At 38.6% G+C, this 17930-nt stretch overlaps 1 protein-coding gene across 12 annotated transcripts in view; it reads left to right on the top strand.

The window, feature by feature from the left end:
• Nucleotides 1-17930, top strand: part of ROBO2 (roundabout guidance receptor 2) — an 891080-nt gene that overhangs the window by 813173 nt on the left and 59977 nt on the right. For 7 of the 12 annotated variants that reach the window (XM_017829032.1, XM_017829038.1, XM_017829041.1 and 4 more), the window contains 4 exons: nucleotides 4812-4936; nucleotides 7704-7875; nucleotides 14412-14594; nucleotides 16671-16697. In XM_017829032.1, coding sequence (XP_017684521.1) covers nucleotides 4812-4936; nucleotides 7704-7875; nucleotides 14412-14594; nucleotides 16671-16697 — 507 coding nt within the window. The remainder of the gene's footprint in view (nucleotides 1-4811; nucleotides 4937-7703; nucleotides 7876-14411; nucleotides 14595-16670; nucleotides 16698-17930) is intronic. The other 5 variants (XM_017829034.1, XM_017829040.1, XM_017829043.1 and 2 more) reach the window with 1 other exon arrangement.

Consider the following 17930-nt stretch of genomic DNA (forward strand, 5'->3'; position numbering starts at 1 on the left):
ATTATTTTCTCTGTTTCACTGATTTTTTTCTATATTTTTTTTTCAAAACAAGAGAAATGTTGGTGAAGCTTCAAAATGTTCATATGGTTTCAAAGGGTTCTAAGTGCACTCTTTCCTTCCTATTGAAGGTGCATCTTAATCATTTACAGTGGTCTCCTGAGGTTTAATTTAGTGTTGATTACCAAGTACTTTTTAATTCTAGAACAGAGTTGCTTATTACTCACTTTTCTCTTTGATTTGTTATGATTATTGCCCAATATGTAAGTAATCCTGAAGATGACTTGGTTGGAGTTTGCACGTTATGGATGAAGAAATTCACTGCACTGCAACATGTAGAAGAGTGTGTAGGAAGGCATTGCTCAAGTCTCATTTGGAATTTGAGACTTCGTGGCTCCCAGTTCTTTGTTCAAACAGTAAAGCCTAAATCAGTTGGTAAAGAATATCTTTGCAGCAGTCTGAACAAAGCTTTTTTTTTTTTAAAAAAAAAGAAAATTGTAAAAAGCTTTCTACAGGTGAAACTGCTTTTCTAGAGTTAAAATGTAGGATTTTGTCCTCTCACTAGCAGATTTTCTTCTTGTCCAATTTCAACTGATTTTTGATGTTTATTTGGCTTCGTCTAACTGTCTCTTGCTAAAGGTAAATTAAGAACTACTGAAAAAAAAGAGAAGATTTTATATCTTCTGTCTGTTCCTATAAAATGCTTGAGGAATGACATTCTCTTTTATAAACCTCATCTCCCAGCAGAGCCTGTCAGGTAATTTCTTACCTTAAAGGACACTTTGTTCATGTGGAATAGCTTTCCACATAGTGAGGATTTAAAAAAATTTCATGCCCACAGATATGTATAACTCACAGCCAAGGATCTGCTTTGTAGATTAATATAACCTTCAAGGAGTCTGTTTACAACTCTCTCTTCTCAAAAAACCATCAGCCCAGAACATGTAGTATTATCACCTGACAAATGTCAGACCCTGTAAAAAATTTTTCCTCTTCTCTGGGTGATAAAATTAAGTACTTCCATGAGAAAATTAAGGCATTGGGTAGATGCAGTTCTACAGATATTTCCTTTAATTCCTCATGTTATCCTTGTAATTATATGGGTGTTCGTGTATTTCGAAAATAGCACCAACTAAATGTTTAATGAGAGTGGTTTGCTTCTCATCCACTGAAGAAAGATGGCAGTCTATTTAAAGGTATCCCACTTGCTGTGTTGCCTGTGATTCCATTTCGAAAATGAGCTTTTTTAGGCTTGACTTTTAAAAAATGTCAGCTGTGCTATTTTTAGAAAATAATTTGGAAGAGTGATACGCGTGTTGGAAGTTTTTTGTGACATCAAAACAAATAGCCCTGATAAAGGCAAAGTACGACCAGAAGGTAGTGGCAGCTTTCTGCTGGATTGAATTTTACATGCGATGTTACGTCTGAGGCCTACCCCCAAAAATCAATTTTGCTGCAGTTAGACTTTTCCTCTAGATCAGGCATTTGTCACAGTTCAGTATCCATCCATCTCCTGCCTCTTTGGCCTTGTGAAGGTAACAAATGGAATTCTGTTTGGCTGCGTCTGGAAAAGATGAGCAGCGATTTGGGTTCTTTCATATCTGTAAGAAGAAGCTGAGCACTGGAATAATTGACCTGTCAAGAAGCAGGCAAGGTGTTCTCCACAAGCCAGCAGCAAGGGAAATGAGAAAATGGTTTTAAAAATGTTATTTTTCAATGTGATCTATTTAATAACTGCAGCAGTGTCAGACGAGAGGCTTAATTTATATCATGGTGCCAGCTTACAGAGTGATATTATCAGAGAGAAGAAACAGAACTATTATATACATACATGTGTACACACATACAAAGGGGCTAAATCAAATATTTTACTGTATCACTTTCACTATTTCCTTCATACTTGCTCTAGAGACAGATGACTTTTTTTTTCAATTGCATCCACTGTTTTAAATCTCTCTTGGAATAACTTTTTGGAGTAGTCTTTTGTTTGTCATCATAAAAATAGGACAGTTGGTAATGGAAGCCTCCTTAGCTTTTATCAGCTGCTGTCTGTCAGTTCCTCCTCACCTTAGTCTGGCTCTTAAAATGATACTTTGAGCTGTATTCATCAGCTGCAGTTTTAGTTTTGCTTGCAAGTTAACATGTATCCTCCAAAAAAACCCCGCCCTGTACTGGTAGAATATTAACTACAATACTCATAGCATTTAAATGCAAAGACAAATAAATGAATACAGTATGTTTTTCTTTAAATTTTAGGGTATGGTATTCATTTTACATTTCTTTGCATTCACACTCCCCATCCTCCCAGGTATGTCTATATAAGAAATTATATTTCTGAATGCCCTTTTTGTTTGAGTAATGAAAGTGCATACATTTGAGCACTGTACTTAAGTTCCATTGTACTTAAAAACACAAATGAGTTATACAGTGTTAAGCTTTATCATTTTTATGATTTTTATTTTCATTTAAAATATGCTAATTAGTATCACACACATACATTTATTCACGGTTTTGTTGTTGAATATCTTGAAGACTTGCAAAATGCTAATTGTTTTACTGTGTGGCAAATTATTTCCCTTGCCATAAAACACACAATGCAACTATTAACTTCCCCAATTTTATGCTTTGCACAGTTGCAAGGAGTAGCCCAAGGCCACCTTTCCGTGCTTCGCTTGAGCTGGCTGAGTCAAATTGTCCACAATACAGCTCCATTTCTCCCCTCCAGTGCACTGTTTCTCTGCATCAGGCAAGGTCACAAGGACTATACCAAGCTCTGCAAGCTTTGCAGCTGAACCAGCTTCTGAAAATGTAGCTGTCGAAATGTGCAGCCTTCAGGGACTGTAGTATGGGTTTCATGTTTTGTCTAAAATATTTTTTTTCTGATATAATCTTGTATGGTCCCTTGTCCCCACCTCTGATACCCTGGTTTGAAGTTATGTCCTTCCTGCAGCAGAGTACTCCAACTTTTCAGGGTTATCAGGGTAAAGATTTGAGCTCAGCTCCCTGAGCCTGTGCCAGGTCAAGTACTGAGAAGCTTCCAAAGTGGGAACACAGCCAGTCTCAAAGAGGTCATGGGGAACAATAAGAAAATCTGAATTGGCTCAGTAGACTTGAATACCTCTGATATCTGTGGCTGTGCTTAGTTGTGTTAAACCTGCCAGGCTTTAATGCAGAGATGCCAGAGGTCTTGGCTTTTCTGAGAAGCATGGTCCAAGCATGGTCATGCACTCAGGATATCTGTTAAAGATAAGAGTAGAGCCCTGTTACCATAGAGCTCAGTCACTCTAGACCAGGGCAGTGGAGCCAGGGAGCTGTAACACAGGATGTGAGATGCCCAAAACCAGAGAGCTATCTAGATTTGAAGCTGGGGTGGGGGACTGATAAATATTTTAGGTTCTGGTACAAGGTCTACTATAAGTCTTCAAAATCGGCATCCATATTTCATATCAAATGTTTTAAGATCATATTAAAGGCAACAAATACACGGAAGACAAATTCCATAAATAGTTATTGAACACAAAGTCATCACCCTGGAACAGAAGGTGTCTAAGCAACAGTCTTCTGTGAATTGGAAAATTGTCCTGGAGAGGTATCAATATATATTCACTTTATTAGTTCACTCTTTCCTAGCCTCTTTCTGTTAGTTTTGTTGAAGACCAGGTAGATGGACTGGGATAAATGGAATAGTTGGATTTTTGGTCTATTTCAGAGCAGCTACTATCAAGAACTTTTTCCCCCCAAGGACCATACCTTAATATAACACACTCGACCTCAGTGGCTTATCTTGCCACTGTGGTGGTGTTTCAACACTTACTTGGAAGAAAGGGAAGGGCAAGGGGGGTTGCAAGAGGCTTTAAGTGGCTGGGGAGGGCCATATTCTCAGCCCTCTGCACTGGCAGCTGTAGCTATGGTGGGAGAACCCTGCTTGGAGATGCAGCAGATGCTCACAGAGGGGACTTTTCCATAGCTGAGCTTCTGCTCCACTTCCCAATCCACATGTCCTTAGCCAACAAAACCACCCTGCTGCTGGTGTAGCTGCTACAGGGGCTTTGCCAGCATAGCCTTGATCACTAACAACTATGATTTTTTTTTTTCACACTTCTAGACAACTAGGAGGGCTGGCAAGCAATTGTCTTGTAGAATTGGCCTTGATATGCAGTGACCAGCCAAACAGCTGTGAATGGTTGAACTGAACAGGCCTCTGAAGAGAAAGCAATTTGCCTAGGGGAAAAAAAGGACACAAGTATATATCTGACCTAACTTAGCACCTGCCCTATTCACTGGTATTTGATGTAAAACCATGAACAATTTAACCCTTTTTCATTTCAGAGATGCAAGGTCTTATGTTTAAACCTGTTAATGTCTTCCTGAAGAATGAATAGAAACAAAAAAGGATCCTATTATTATTATTATGTGGAGAAAGAAGAACCAAAACACTTTTCAGGCCAGATGAAGCAGCTTCACACGTGACTTGGTTGATATATATGTAACTATCTAAGTTTATTATGGGAAACAAAGGCTGGAGTGAGACCAGTTCCAATGCAAAATTAAGAAATGCTAAATATAAATAAATGAGGAGTGATTTGTATTGATTCTCCATTGCCACAAATTCCACATTGTCATTCAGCTCTATGCTTCTCTGCAGAAAGGCATTTTTCAAAATTGACAGTGCCTAACAAAATGTGCATACCTAGGCCTGCAGGGAGTGTGAACTTTCTATACTGCCTGCTTGCTCTTGCAGGGTTTCAGCAGACTTCGTGCTCTAACAAATGTATTAATGTCTTGCTTCTGTTTGTTCTCTCTCCTTGGTGTAGCTCCAAGTGCCCCTCCTCAGTCTGTTACTGTCCTGACAGTTGGAAACCACAACAGCACGAGCATCAGCATCTCCTGGGATCCTCCCCCTCCAGATCACCAAAATGGAGTCATCCAGGAGTATAAGGTAGAAATGATGTCTAATGGAAGGGTTGTGAATTTAAGGAAACAGCCTGCTTGAACAGTAGCCACGTTTATGGATTTAGATTCTGACAGCTTTTACAGCTTCCCTTGTAATTATATGGAGAAAGAGGACTGACTGCTTATGGATTTTTTATTTTTTTTTAAAGCAGTACTACTGTTATATTAAAAATAAAAAATACCATGGAAGAGAGATTTAATTTCCAGCTAGTTTACAGTACTTCCCTTTTTTACTTTTCCCTGCTGTGGAAGGAAAGAAGAGGAGTTTTTTGTTAAGGGCTTCTGTACTCTAAAGACAGGCAGTGAAGTCCTTGTCTTAGAATGCCTTTAATCTGGCAGAAAAGCTAGCAGGAAAAATATCTTTTCTTTCCCCTGCAAAAATGCTACTCCTAACACTTCAAGGGCAAAGTCAAGGACTGTGGCTCTGGGAGAATACAAGGCTTCTTCTAAGTACTATTTCTGTCAAGCTTCACAACTTAAAATGCTGGCTTGTTTGCTCTGAGGAACAGGTTGAACAGAACTACTCTATCCAGAGTTTGTTACATGAGAGTTGTTTCCATTGGGTTGTATATTCTTCTTCTTTGTTGCTGTGATAGCTCAAAGTATCCACTCCTTTTATATTATCTTTAAATTTTGTTGTAGTCTATAATTCCATACTGAGATCACTTTGGCACAAGTATATTTTGACAACATGAAAGAAATGCAGTGTTATTGGGTTGGAGGACTATGGAGAAGATGACTGGGCAAGGTTCAGCATTATGGCAGGCTTGTGACCATGGAGCACACTGCTTGGTAAATCAGCCTTACTGTGGCTGACCTATACAGCAAGTGTGAAATTTTTAATTGAAAAAGTCCAGGGCAGCTTTCTTGCTGCTTTCCACAAAGGGTGGAAATGGTGGGTGCAGCTTATTTCACACAAAAAGATGTAATTTTTTTGGCCATGGGGTATCTTGAGGGAACACAGCATGAAGAAGGGAGAAGGTGCTTGACTTTTAAATCAACTAATTGGTTCAACTTCTTCCACCTTTTTGCCTGGTCAGAGGGATGCAGTAAATACTCACAATATTTATGTTTAGCACAGGGCTTCCTTTGTTTTGCTTTCAGTCAATATCAAGATTTATTAATCCCAGTATTTTATTGATCTAATTTTCATATCAATTAATAATTATCTCTTGGCTTAATTAATCTTGGTCCTGACTCCAGTATAAGTCAATATAAATCGTCAAGGGCTTACAAGCAAATAAGTAAAGCACATTCCTAAACCACAAAATATGTAGATATGAAACAAAGAGGGCTGATGGTTAATAAAAGCCATGTTCCAGGTGAGTGCTCAGACCTCTGGGCTGTGTATAAAAACAGCTGGAGTCACTACCTATTACATCCCTTCTGTGTTAGATTAGGTGGCTGCCTGATTAGTGAGCTGGCTGCTGGGACTGTGCTGCAGTTTAATATTTCCCTGAGTAAAAAATGTCTGATGAGGTTTCACAGTACAGTTTCTGACAAATTGAAAGTAGATCTGTTGATTCTGCTTCAAGCATAGGAGCACCTGTAAATTCATTTATGAATTAAATGCCTTTAATTAGAGGCATCTCATAGCTGCTGTAAACTAAGACCAGGACAGATAAGGAGAAAAGGAATGAATGCAACAGTTTCTCACCCTAATTCATTCTGGCCTGCGAATCAGATCTCATTGAGCTTAGGAAAACAGAGGAGTTTTTTTCCCTTCAAATCTTTCTCAATGTTTCACAGGAAAAAAAAAGAAAAAAAAAAGAGAAGATGTGATAAAACACTAAGCAGGGTAAAAAATTAGGGTAAAGATAGCATTGCTGTTGCTTAGATCCATCAGTTGGTTGCTGACAGTGGTTCCAGCAGTAGTGCTTTCTTCTGCTATTATTGTTATGTGAGTGTACATGTGATGTATTTGTGTATTGATTTTCTTGAGAGGTAGTAAATGCATTTTTAAATAATACAGAAGCAGTATATGCAGATAACATTAACTGAAGAAGTTTTTGAAACCTCTTTGGAGAAACCTATGAAAAAATAGCAGAGACAGATGTAGCACCTTGAAATCATAGAGTTCTCATCACAAAATGCCAGTTGAGATTATAGGGTGGTTTTCCTGTTTAATTAGATAATAATTGAATCAGGAACTGATATCTGGATTCCTAAACAATGTAAGTAATCACAAAGGCAGCAGTAAAAAGTGAGTCTGTACTTATTCCATTTCATAAATTTCAAATATCCCTGTTGCGCAATGAAAGGAAGTTGGAAAGAATTTTGAAAATTGTTTGTTCTTTAGTTCTTTAAGAAGTGTTTTAACATGTTCTCATGTTATTTGCTGTCTTTTTGCTATTCAGTGGAAAATCTGAAAGGAAAAAATGTGGGTTTTTTAAAGGACAGGTTTGGTGGTATTCATGTTACTGAACAAGATTTTAGTTAATGTATAACATCTTTTTCACTTGGATGATCTGGTCTGGGCTTCTAAGAAGTGTAACCACAGAATTTGCATTCCATGGAGAGCCAGAGTCCAGAGAGTTATTTGCATGCAGTTTTTGCAGCTGGCTTGGTCCTGTGCTAATCTGGCACAGTTTGCTGAGCTAAATCATTCTAATTTCAGCCATTCCTGGACAGTACTACTGTTAAGAAGCCTGAAATAAGTGATTGTCATGAAATGCTTTGATATGTCATATCTGTGCACGATTGTGTGAGTGTGAAGAATTCCATCTATTTTAACACATCAACTTTTGTCCCAGATCTGGTGCCTAGGTAATGAGACTCGATTTCATATCAACAAAACAGTAGATGCAGCCATTCGGTCTGTAGTAATAGGTGGCCTATATCCAGGTATTCAGTACCGCGTGGAAGTTGCTGCAAGCACCAGTGCAGGTGTGGGAGTAAAAAGTGAGCCACAGCCCATAATAATTGGTAAGTGATTGTCTGTTCTGTTGTTTTGTTTTGCCTGTTTTGTTGTGTTTTTTTTTTCTTTCAGAAATGCTTTCGTAAATCACTTCTGGAAGCGTAAAAATCCACGGAGCAAAAGATAAGATTTGAATAGAGCTGGTTAGTTAGCTTTTAATGTCCCAATGCCTGCTGATGTTGTGTCTTCCCTTCATGCAGAGTTCTTGTAGCCAATGGAGGGAAGTATGTTCCCAAGACACAAAAGAAAATGCAGATTGTCTAGTAGAACTGGCTTAATGTGGGTTTTTTAATGAATTTACCACTTCTGCAACTTGACGGATTTATGGAACTAACAGCCTGAACTCCCTTTTCCCTCTGCTAAGATGACTGTAATATTGCCTTATTCATCCCTTTGGTGCCTAAGGCACTGTTTATTGTTGTTTTATGAACATTTGAAGTCAGTGTTTCTCAGGTATCCCAAACAGACAAGTGTCCTCTGACAAAGAGTAAGTGGCCTTCACACAAAATAGAGAGCAAAGGTAGCATTATAATCCCTGCCTTTGGAATGGTCATTTCTTAGTAGTGATTTCCATGCAGAATTGATTTCCTGACCTGAGGAAAACACAGATTCTGTTTCTTCTGAAATTTTTCCTAAGTATAAAACATAAAGGCAGGAACAATATGGAAGAATAGAAGTAATCATAATTAGCAAACCTGAACTGAGCTATGCAAAGCAGTACCTCCTTTGAGTACATAATACAGGAATTCTGTTGCTTTTATCTGTATGACCTAATTTAGTTATTACTTGAATATACTTTTGTTTGTTTGTGGGACTTCTGTTGTTATTAAATATTTTCTTTCTAGAAAATGTTGTCAACACACCATCCCAAAGATGGACTATTCTGTTATGTGTAGACCTTTAGAAAAGGCCATCCCCTCAGCATTGCTTAAATGTTTAATGATATTCGGGTTCCCCACTCATCAAAACAGAAACTAGAGTACTTCAACTTTGAATATATTGTCACTGGAGACAGAAATACAAGAGTAGAGGTGAAGGTAGCACTGGTTTTAGAAAAAGGCAGCCAAAGATATGCCAAAGAAAAGAGGGGAAAAAGATTTCTAGAACTGAAAGTAAGAAATCACCTAATAGGGTTAGATTTTGGACCTCTGTGTCAATAATTGATATTGTAAGACTAGTCTGTCACTGCATCCACTTTGAGCAGGACCTCCTTTTATTATTTCACTAAGGAAATAATCTAACTAGGCACTACACTTATTCCAGCAAAGCACATAAGTGTGTTGCATTTTAAGTACATCAGTAGCCTTGTGTCATTTAATATGAAGTAAACTTGCACCAAAGGTCTTCGTTGGATGATTCTCAGAATGTTCAGCCCCACATCTGGGTACAACCCTTCATCTTGAATTTTTCCTTACAAAAAAGTGACTGGTATAATCAAGAGTTAAATGTGGAGAGGTCTGTATTGTTGCCAGAAGAGGGAAAGGGATGTTAAGGGTGTAAATAAAGTAAGAAAAGATAAAAATTGGTTGGCATTTAGAGACTTAATTTTATCTCATTAATCTTAGTGATGTTTATTTGTTCCTAAAATGACCCCAGAATATCTGCTTCAACAAGTCTGTCTGGTGGCATCTTTGCACATTTAAGAGTCTTTTGCATTAAAAGTAAAGGAGAGTACTTTCTGTTTGGGTTATATTTCTGTCCTCATTTCTGTTTTCCCTTTTGGTGGCCCAAAGCTGGATGTGGTTACTACATATATGGTCTGTCTCCCTTTTTTATTATTAATAGTAATAATTATTATTAGACCCCCTTTTTTATTATTAATTGCTGAGAGCTATTTCTCAGACTATAAATTTGTTTGATAAAGGCAGCAGTGTTTAAGTGATACCATTTCTGGAAAACCTGAGTTGGTACCATTCAGCGTTTGACTGGGAATCAAAAACATAAAACAGGAATTTATTTTTTTTTTAAGTAAATGAAAAAAACTAATTGGATGGATTAAAAATGAGCTAATGAATAAACCTCAAAAACATCTTAATGAATATGAAAACATTAATGAATGATTGTATTATAATGGAATCCTATATGGCCTGGTGATTAGCTATACTATTGAACAGCTTGCAAACAGAATGGGCAACTCCAGAAATGCTGAATTATGGACAGAGTAGGTCAGTGATGCAGAAGAATTAAGCTATGTTTCTAAGCATTGCAACTTTCATTGTCATGAAATACAGAGTCCAGTGTATAAAAAAGGAAAATATTATTCTTAAATACAGGATTTATTCTTCTAAGAAGGTCTTTTCTTAAAATAACTGTTTTTCATGGTGGATAATCAATTACTGGCTTCCCAGAGCAGTTCTAGATAACAGACCTGTGACAATCCAGAAAATAAAACCTGGAGAATATGGAGCAGTAGGAGGTGTATTATTTCTTTAGTTAGAAATTGTCTCACTGTTACAGGAATGCTGTGCCCATACTTCAAGCAGGATGTTGAAAAATTTTATGGAACACTAAAAGAGAATCAATAAAATTTTTATGATCATTAATGATATGCTAAAAATTTTTCTGCTGGAGAAACAGAAACAAAAATGGAGATAACAGCAATGTTGGTTAATGCCATAGCTATTATTCCTCCTCATCAGTTGGCCTGTTCACTCTTACATTCCATCATTGGCATAATAATATGAGGAACAGCTGCAAACTTTCACAGTAATAGGTACAATCGAATCTGATGTGTCTAATTAATTTTTGGTCCAACAAATTAGTTTTGTTCTTCATTACTCTCCAATGGGAGGAAGACATTATATTTCATTATGTTTTTGTCTTCAGGAACAATGGAGCGTTACAGGTCGCACACTTCCCTTGTCTATGTTCTAATTAGTTGAACTGACAGCATTGTTACAGAAACACCTGCACTATATGAAATAGTACTGCACTGGTACCTTGGATGACATATTTATTACTTCTGCTTAAATATTATATAAAGAAGTATAAAACTAATGCCTTTTGTTTCCCCAACCCCCAACGCTTATATTAATTTCATCAAACGTCAGCGGATAACTTTCATCTGTATCCATTTATTTTTCCGTCATCAAATTCACAAAGCATATGTTATTTTGACATTTAAATGAATTATTACTTTTGCAGTTGTAATTGCTAGGCACAGAAGGGTAAGAGCAAGCAGCCAGACTGCAAACTTGAGAAGCTAATTTGGAGACAGATTGCATCTTCCCCTAGAAGAGAGGGAGAGAGTAAAGCCCACTGAAAGCTCTCCACAGGCTCTCTGTGGTTTGCTCTCACATTCTCCATTTTAAAAAGATTGGTTTCTGACTTTACAGAAGAATATGGGATCCTCAGACGTTTTGGAGGCTTTTCTGGACAGAGCTTGTACTTTTCTTGAGTCCAGGAGCATCACCTCCCAAAGTCAGTCTCTTGAACCACGTCCCTGCCTGCTCTTCTCCATGGCAGCACAGCTGCCTCTGAAGCAGTGCCAAAATTACGTGTTTCCCCACCATCCCACTGCTTTGGTCTCTCCTCCAAAGGGCACAGAAATTAACTCCAAGTTAATGGCAATTAAAGCAACACGGATTCCCTTGCTGATTTCTACTAGAAAATCAACTGTGGTCCTGGAAGAGCATGCCATAGAGTGCCTCCTTCTATTAGTTTTACTCACAGCCCTTCCTCTTTCAGCACTGGGGTGCACCTAAAGCTGGTTCCATGGTGATATGGTTTGAAGCTGGCTCCCTGCCAAGTCTTCAAACCTTACCACCAGAAGTGTCGTGTCCCGTCCCCCCCCCCCAAACCTCAGGGAGAAGAGGGAGAAAAAATTAAGAAAAACCCGAAACGAGAGAGAGACAACTAAAGTGATATATATAAATATATATTTACACTTATATACAATTAAAATATACAATTTCACAAGGGAAAGGGAAGGGGGAAGGGAAAAGGAACAAAACTAAAATAAAATATATATATATCCCAATTAGTGACCCAATATCTAACAACTAAAAAAGAGTTAGCAAAGAAAATAGCTCACTATTCTCCTGGGACAACCGAGAGTCGCTTCGGAACAATCGCCGGCAACCTCTGTCTCCCAAGGTTGGCAAGGCCTAACCAAGCCTCGCTCCCCAACACAACAGACTCAACAGCAGGGAACCTGCACCTCCAAGCCACCAGCAGGAAAGAGAGCGAAGGCCTCTCCTCCTTTCTTCTTATAATCTGGCTTACGTAAAAATCGTAGGGAATACTGGGTAAATCTGGACCCTTCCTTGGTTACAAACTGGTCACCAAGGAAGGCCTAGCCCAAACCACCACACATGGGCATTAAAAACAGGGGAAAATCAGATAAAAGGAGCCACCGCTATCTCCCTTCTTTTCTTTGTCACAAGTGCTCACTCAGTTCCATTCTCCCTTACTGCATCAGAACTGGAAACCACTGGGCCTTCGGCAGAGGCAAGACAAGAGAGGAGAGCATGGGAAAGGACAGCTGCAGCTCCCAGGCCCTAGTATTAGCAGAGCTCACCAGCATGGCTAGTGTAGACTGACAGATGACACCAGTACTGGTGTACTGCCTTTTTATCCATTAGCAGGCCTAGTCTGTCAGCATCCTTCCGCGGGACCTATTTTGCTTGCGGGAAGCCTGTTTTGTTTCTTGCCCAGAACGACTGAAAGCAAGCCAAGCTCTAGCACAGTTTTAACAGTCTGTTTGCAGAAGCAGACGGTCATCAGTACTAAATATTGACATGGTGCTGAAAGAGAGAAAGCTTAATAAAACCCCCGAGATCATCAGCAGTGTGATAGAGATGTGATGCAGTGCATCGCGGTCCTTCCTGAGTAACTCAGCCCAGCTCTGAACACCATCGAGGGCCTGAAGCTGCATCTTGGCTGGGGCAGTGCTGGGCAGAACCAGTCCCCGAGGGAGTGGGGCAGGGAGGGCATGCTGGCCCGACAGGCTCTCCGTGAGGTATCTCCATTGGCAACTTGGCTCTGGGTCACCTGCAAAGAGGTGTCTGTGGAACAAAACTGGAAGTGTCAGAATTCTCACATCTGTTTTAGCCAGTGACCCTGTTTGGTGGCTTTAGGCTGAAGCCAGCAAGCTGGTCTGTTAAAAGAAGTGAGTGGTAAATCTAACCATTGCTGAACTATAGAAGAGGAATACATCCTGTTTTCACAGCAAGGCATAATGATACAATACTTTTAATAATTTCCTCTGAATGACCATTTCAGTGTTTTATTGAAATATTCGACTACCTTTATATGTGTGTGATAGACTTTCAAAATTGAGAATCATAGTGCTTCTATCTTTTTTGTTTCAGTAGAATAGATACTCTTGCAGCTCCTCAGCATGCATAGAGGCACCTGGTGATATTACATAAACATTTCAAGGATTGAGCTATATAAATGCTTTTACCGGAAAAGATGGATAATATTTCACAAATTTCAAAACAGCAGATGTGGGCAGTTTATATCAAATGTACATAGAATCAATATTCATGGGGGGGTTTTTTGCAGAAAAATATGTTCTGCATTTCCTAATTTTAAAACTAACTATTTTTGACAAGGGGAGATTTGAAGTAGAGAAGTGCTGGTCCTAGAATTATATACTTTAACATTTCCAGAATTTCCACTCAGATTTTTATGATCATTTGTTTTCCAGCCAGACATCAAACCTTTTCTTTTGAAAAAGTTCCCTTTTAGAGAAAGGGAGGGGTAAGGAAGCATCTACTGGAATTTACAGTTTTCTAATGTGATGTAGAATTTAAGATCCTACATAGTAATTTTTGATGCATGTCACTTTAATTGGGATTCCACGTAATAATTATTTCTTACAGGTTAATGTTAAGAATTTGTCGTGCATATTGTACGTGAAAAAAAATAGCATCTGTTGCTGTGATTGCTTAGAGTTTGCAGTTAACTGTGTGTTTTTCTGCTTTGTGTCAAAGCTGGTGCGCTTAGAATTTGTATGGATTGTTTTCCCCATGAAATAATTTCTGGAAAATACACTTTATATTTGATTTCAAATTTGGAAACTCTAGCATTCAGGGAAAATAAATGAGTTAAGTAAGAATTTTTGGCATGCTGACGGCAATGAGAGAAGAAACTGTCTTCTGATGTTGTAGCATATTTTGTATTTGGATTTCTCATTTGGAAAAGCTATTTATTGACTGCTTGATTTATTTTTTATTAGTTTCCTATAATCCATTTTCTCATTATTGCATCCTGTCTGTAATTATGTGAAAACAAACCAACAAGTATGTATATTGTATATAAAAAAAAAAAGCTCTGGATTTACATCTGTTAGATTACTTGAGACTGCGCTGTAGATCTATCTTTTCAAATATATGTTTGCAAAATGACTATGGATTTACTCTCTAGAAACACTGGGTTTCTAGTGTGCATTGCTACTCTTAAAGTTCTTCTACTGTGGATAATTCTTTTGCGGTCCATTACTTTTTTTTTCCCCCCTAATTTTCGTTTGCAGTCCTTGCTTCCTGTTTGTGTTACAGAATCCATAATAACCACATTCCTGTGAATTTCTTTCGTGCAGGAGGCCGTAATGAAGTTGTCATCACCGAAAATAACAACAGCATAACTGAGCAAATCACTGATGTTGTCAAACAGCCTGCCTTTATAGCTGGCATCGGTGGGGCATGTTGGGTGATTCTGATGGGTTTCAGCATCTGGCTGTACTGGCGAAGAAAGAAGAGGAAGGGGCTCAGCAATTACGCTGGTAAGAACAGGAGCTTTGTTACCATCTCATCAGGTTTGGTCGTGAAGAGAACAGTTAAACCTACTTAAAAAACACATTGAACTTCCAGCAAAAGTGTTCTGGGTGAATTCTGTGTGCTTGTTTTTAATGTATGCTGTGAAACTGCTGTTGTATGAGAAGCTTCAAATGCACTGCTCGGTACCACATTTCATCATTATCATAAGACAGTATTTTTACATCTCAAGCACATCTAGCATTAAATAAAAAAAAAAAAAACACAAGGAGGATTAACTATACCTCTTGTTCCTTGCTCAGAAGGCACTCTGTTAACAGTGCAGCTCTACTCATATGTTCAAATATGAACTAGACTAGACCCTCATAAGGAAGGTTAGAGAGTATTTGGTCTTCTCCTTAATTCCCATGCATTTCCATGTCTCTGAAGCCATGTGCATGGGAGATAAATGGAGGTGCTTAATCAGTGACTTCATACCTAGAGCTGGAAGAGAAGAGTGATGTGTTAGACAGAGAAGTGTGGTCAAAATTTACTTACGGCAGAAACCATAAAAAGTTTTGTCTTTGAGGTAGAACATGTTGGAATGTCCTCTTGTACCAAATGTTTGCTCCAGTTACAAATTAGTTTTTGAAAACTATGTTTGGAAAAATAAATACACCTGCCAAATGAAAATATTTTCATCTTTCCCCAACCTCCTTGTTTTGTGTATTCAGCTTTTCAGGATTCTTATGAATTTTTAGGAAGTCAAGTGAACGTCCATAAATCTGAAGGTCACTCTGAAGCCTAATTTAACACACAAACCCCCCCTGTTCTTCAGGTATTGGGACAGGTTCTCTAGAAGTGCTTATTAACATTTAAAAAGAGAAAACATTTTCTTTTTGAGAAAGATTTGCCCAGTTGAGGACACAGCATATTTAATGTTGACATTTTATCACACTGAAGTTACACAAGCGCTCTTCTATGACAAGTTATCACATATGAACCTGAGGACACAGGTTCCCTAAGTGGCTGAGCATCTCTAACTCCTTGCCAAAAACCCACATTCATTCACAGCCAAAATGTCCTTCTCAGCTTAGCATTAGCCATCATGAGACTCCTCAGTGTCCTGACTGGGCTCACTAAACCAGAAGGAAACTATCCCATGCTGTTTTTCAATCCTTCCTGCTGGATTTGTTTTCCACTGGCTTAGCGAAACAGGGCAGGTCAAGAAAACATGAGATGAGCAGTGGAGGACAGGAGGAAGGAGAGCAGTGGCTTTTGGACCTTCTTGGTTTCTGGGAAACCTCATCTTGTGTCACCATGTGACCTCTGACGTTCATGGGTTGCGCATTTTTGATTTGGTGTTTTGTTTTTTTTTTTCTTTCCTTTAACAGCAGTGACTTTTACTCTCTGAGAGGTAGGGTGTTGTTAACTGAGAAACTAATATCTCTCTCACACACCTATAGATGTGTTTCTATGAAATATCATTCTAGATCCCAAGATTTTTCATACTAAAGGCCAGCTGGGCTGTTATTCCTCTTAGGAAAGAGTCCTACATAGAGTTTTGGACACAAGCTAAAATTAGTCTTTTCTTAAAAAGGAGAATTATTAGCCCTGTATGTGAGTTGACATACTGGGGGGGAGCAGGGGAGAATTGAGAGCAAAGTCTTTTATACATTTAAATGCATAGCTGTAAGTAATTATAAAAGTCATAATGAACTGTGTCTCCTGCAACTCATTCCTTCTCATGATGTTTGCTGCATCTAAGTGTGATGTGAACATTGCATCATGAAATTGTGTATGCTTTCAGCAAGGAATGTAGATAACAGATCATGCTTCAAAATTCATCCTAATGTTTTCAATTTGGAGAACAGCATGTCCACACAGAGAGTCTTCAAATGTAACTGTTGAAATTCACTGCTCATCTTTCCGACCATCGTCTCTCATTGGCTGCTGGCTGGTTAGTGCTTTAAGCTCAGCTGTTATGTCCTGCTCATGATATTCAACCCCAACTTGAGTAAACTCCAGAGGAAACTCGTGCCCTGCAATTAGCACTTTTTCTCAGGGTGTGTAACTCACAATGTGTCTGCTTTCTTGTTTTGCAGTTCAGTCCTTCACCTTCACCCCTGCAGGTACTGTCCATTAGTCTGTCTCTTACTTCACCAACACATCACTGCAAACATTAGCTATCTAAGTGTTTATGAACATGTGAGATATGCAGAATCAAAACCAAATACAAGGAGAAATACTTGGGCTGCCTATCTGTGATAAAAATGTAGTATTTATTTCCCTAGTGATCTAAGGGGAACATAATAAAATCTGCCACCATTAATGTCTCTGTCATTGTAATTCTGCATACTTACTCATCTAATTCCTTGAGATAATGCAGCTTTGAAAGTAATTTGCAGGACAAGATGCTTGAACTAGCTTGCCATAAACAAGCATTAGTCATATATAACTGAATTTTGATTTTAAAGCTAAAGTATCTTGAACATTTTTGCAGTGGAGTAGTGGAACTTTCTTCCACTTTAGCTCTTAGCTACGCATATGTTTGCTTTACTCTGAGGTGTTCAGATCTTCAGGCAACCTAGTGATTAACTGATGCACTCATTTCCTTTACAGGGATTTTGGAATTGAAGTATTTTGGCTTTTTCTGACTACCCAGTACAAAGCTTATATCCTATTTTTTGTATCTTAAAAAAGATAGCATACGGTAGACCATTATCATAAACACGATTAAAGATATGTGAAGGATAAACGAAGTGTGGCTGAAACAGCAGGTTGCAAACAGCTTGTTCAACATATGGATAGCCAGGAAAAATAGAGTATAGAATTAATAGTAATAATGGATACAAATAAATAGCTTCTGCTCTCATACCTAATCGCAGCATTTAAAAACTTAAAAATAATTGTACCTCAGTGTTACAGTGTAAAAGACTGATAAACCTCATCATTTTCCAGCAGAAGTCAGTAAAGTTTTCTGTGTGTAGTTTAGCTCCTCAGTTTCATTTACCAAAGCTGTCTCCTCTTCTGTCCTCTCTACCATCCATGTGATAGAGTCCAGTCTTCCCACTGCACTGCTGAACCAGTCCTCATGCTCAGGCAGCTGCTTTCTCACTCTTGCTTGTCTTCAGCCACAGCTTGTGTGTTTACCTTAGCAGGAAAGGGCAAATGACTGTCAGGACAGGGGAGCAAAGGTGGTGTCTGCCCCAAGGGCCTGTGACATTGTGAGGGAGAAGTGTCCTTGTGGAAAAGCCCTGGGGGCTCAGGATTGCTCCTCTAGCTCCCAGGCAGGTATGGCCAAGTTAGTGCAAGTAGTGACACAACACTTCCTAACCTAAATGCTTTACTGGCTCTTCTTTGAG

The sequence above is a fragment of the Lepidothrix coronata genome, unplaced genomic scaffold, assembly GCF_001604755.1.
Source record: "Lepidothrix coronata isolate B3197 unplaced genomic scaffold, Lepidothrix_coronata-1.0 Scaffold157, whole genome shotgun sequence".
Classification (NCBI taxonomy): Eukaryota; Metazoa; Chordata; class Aves; order Passeriformes; family Pipridae; genus Lepidothrix; species Lepidothrix coronata.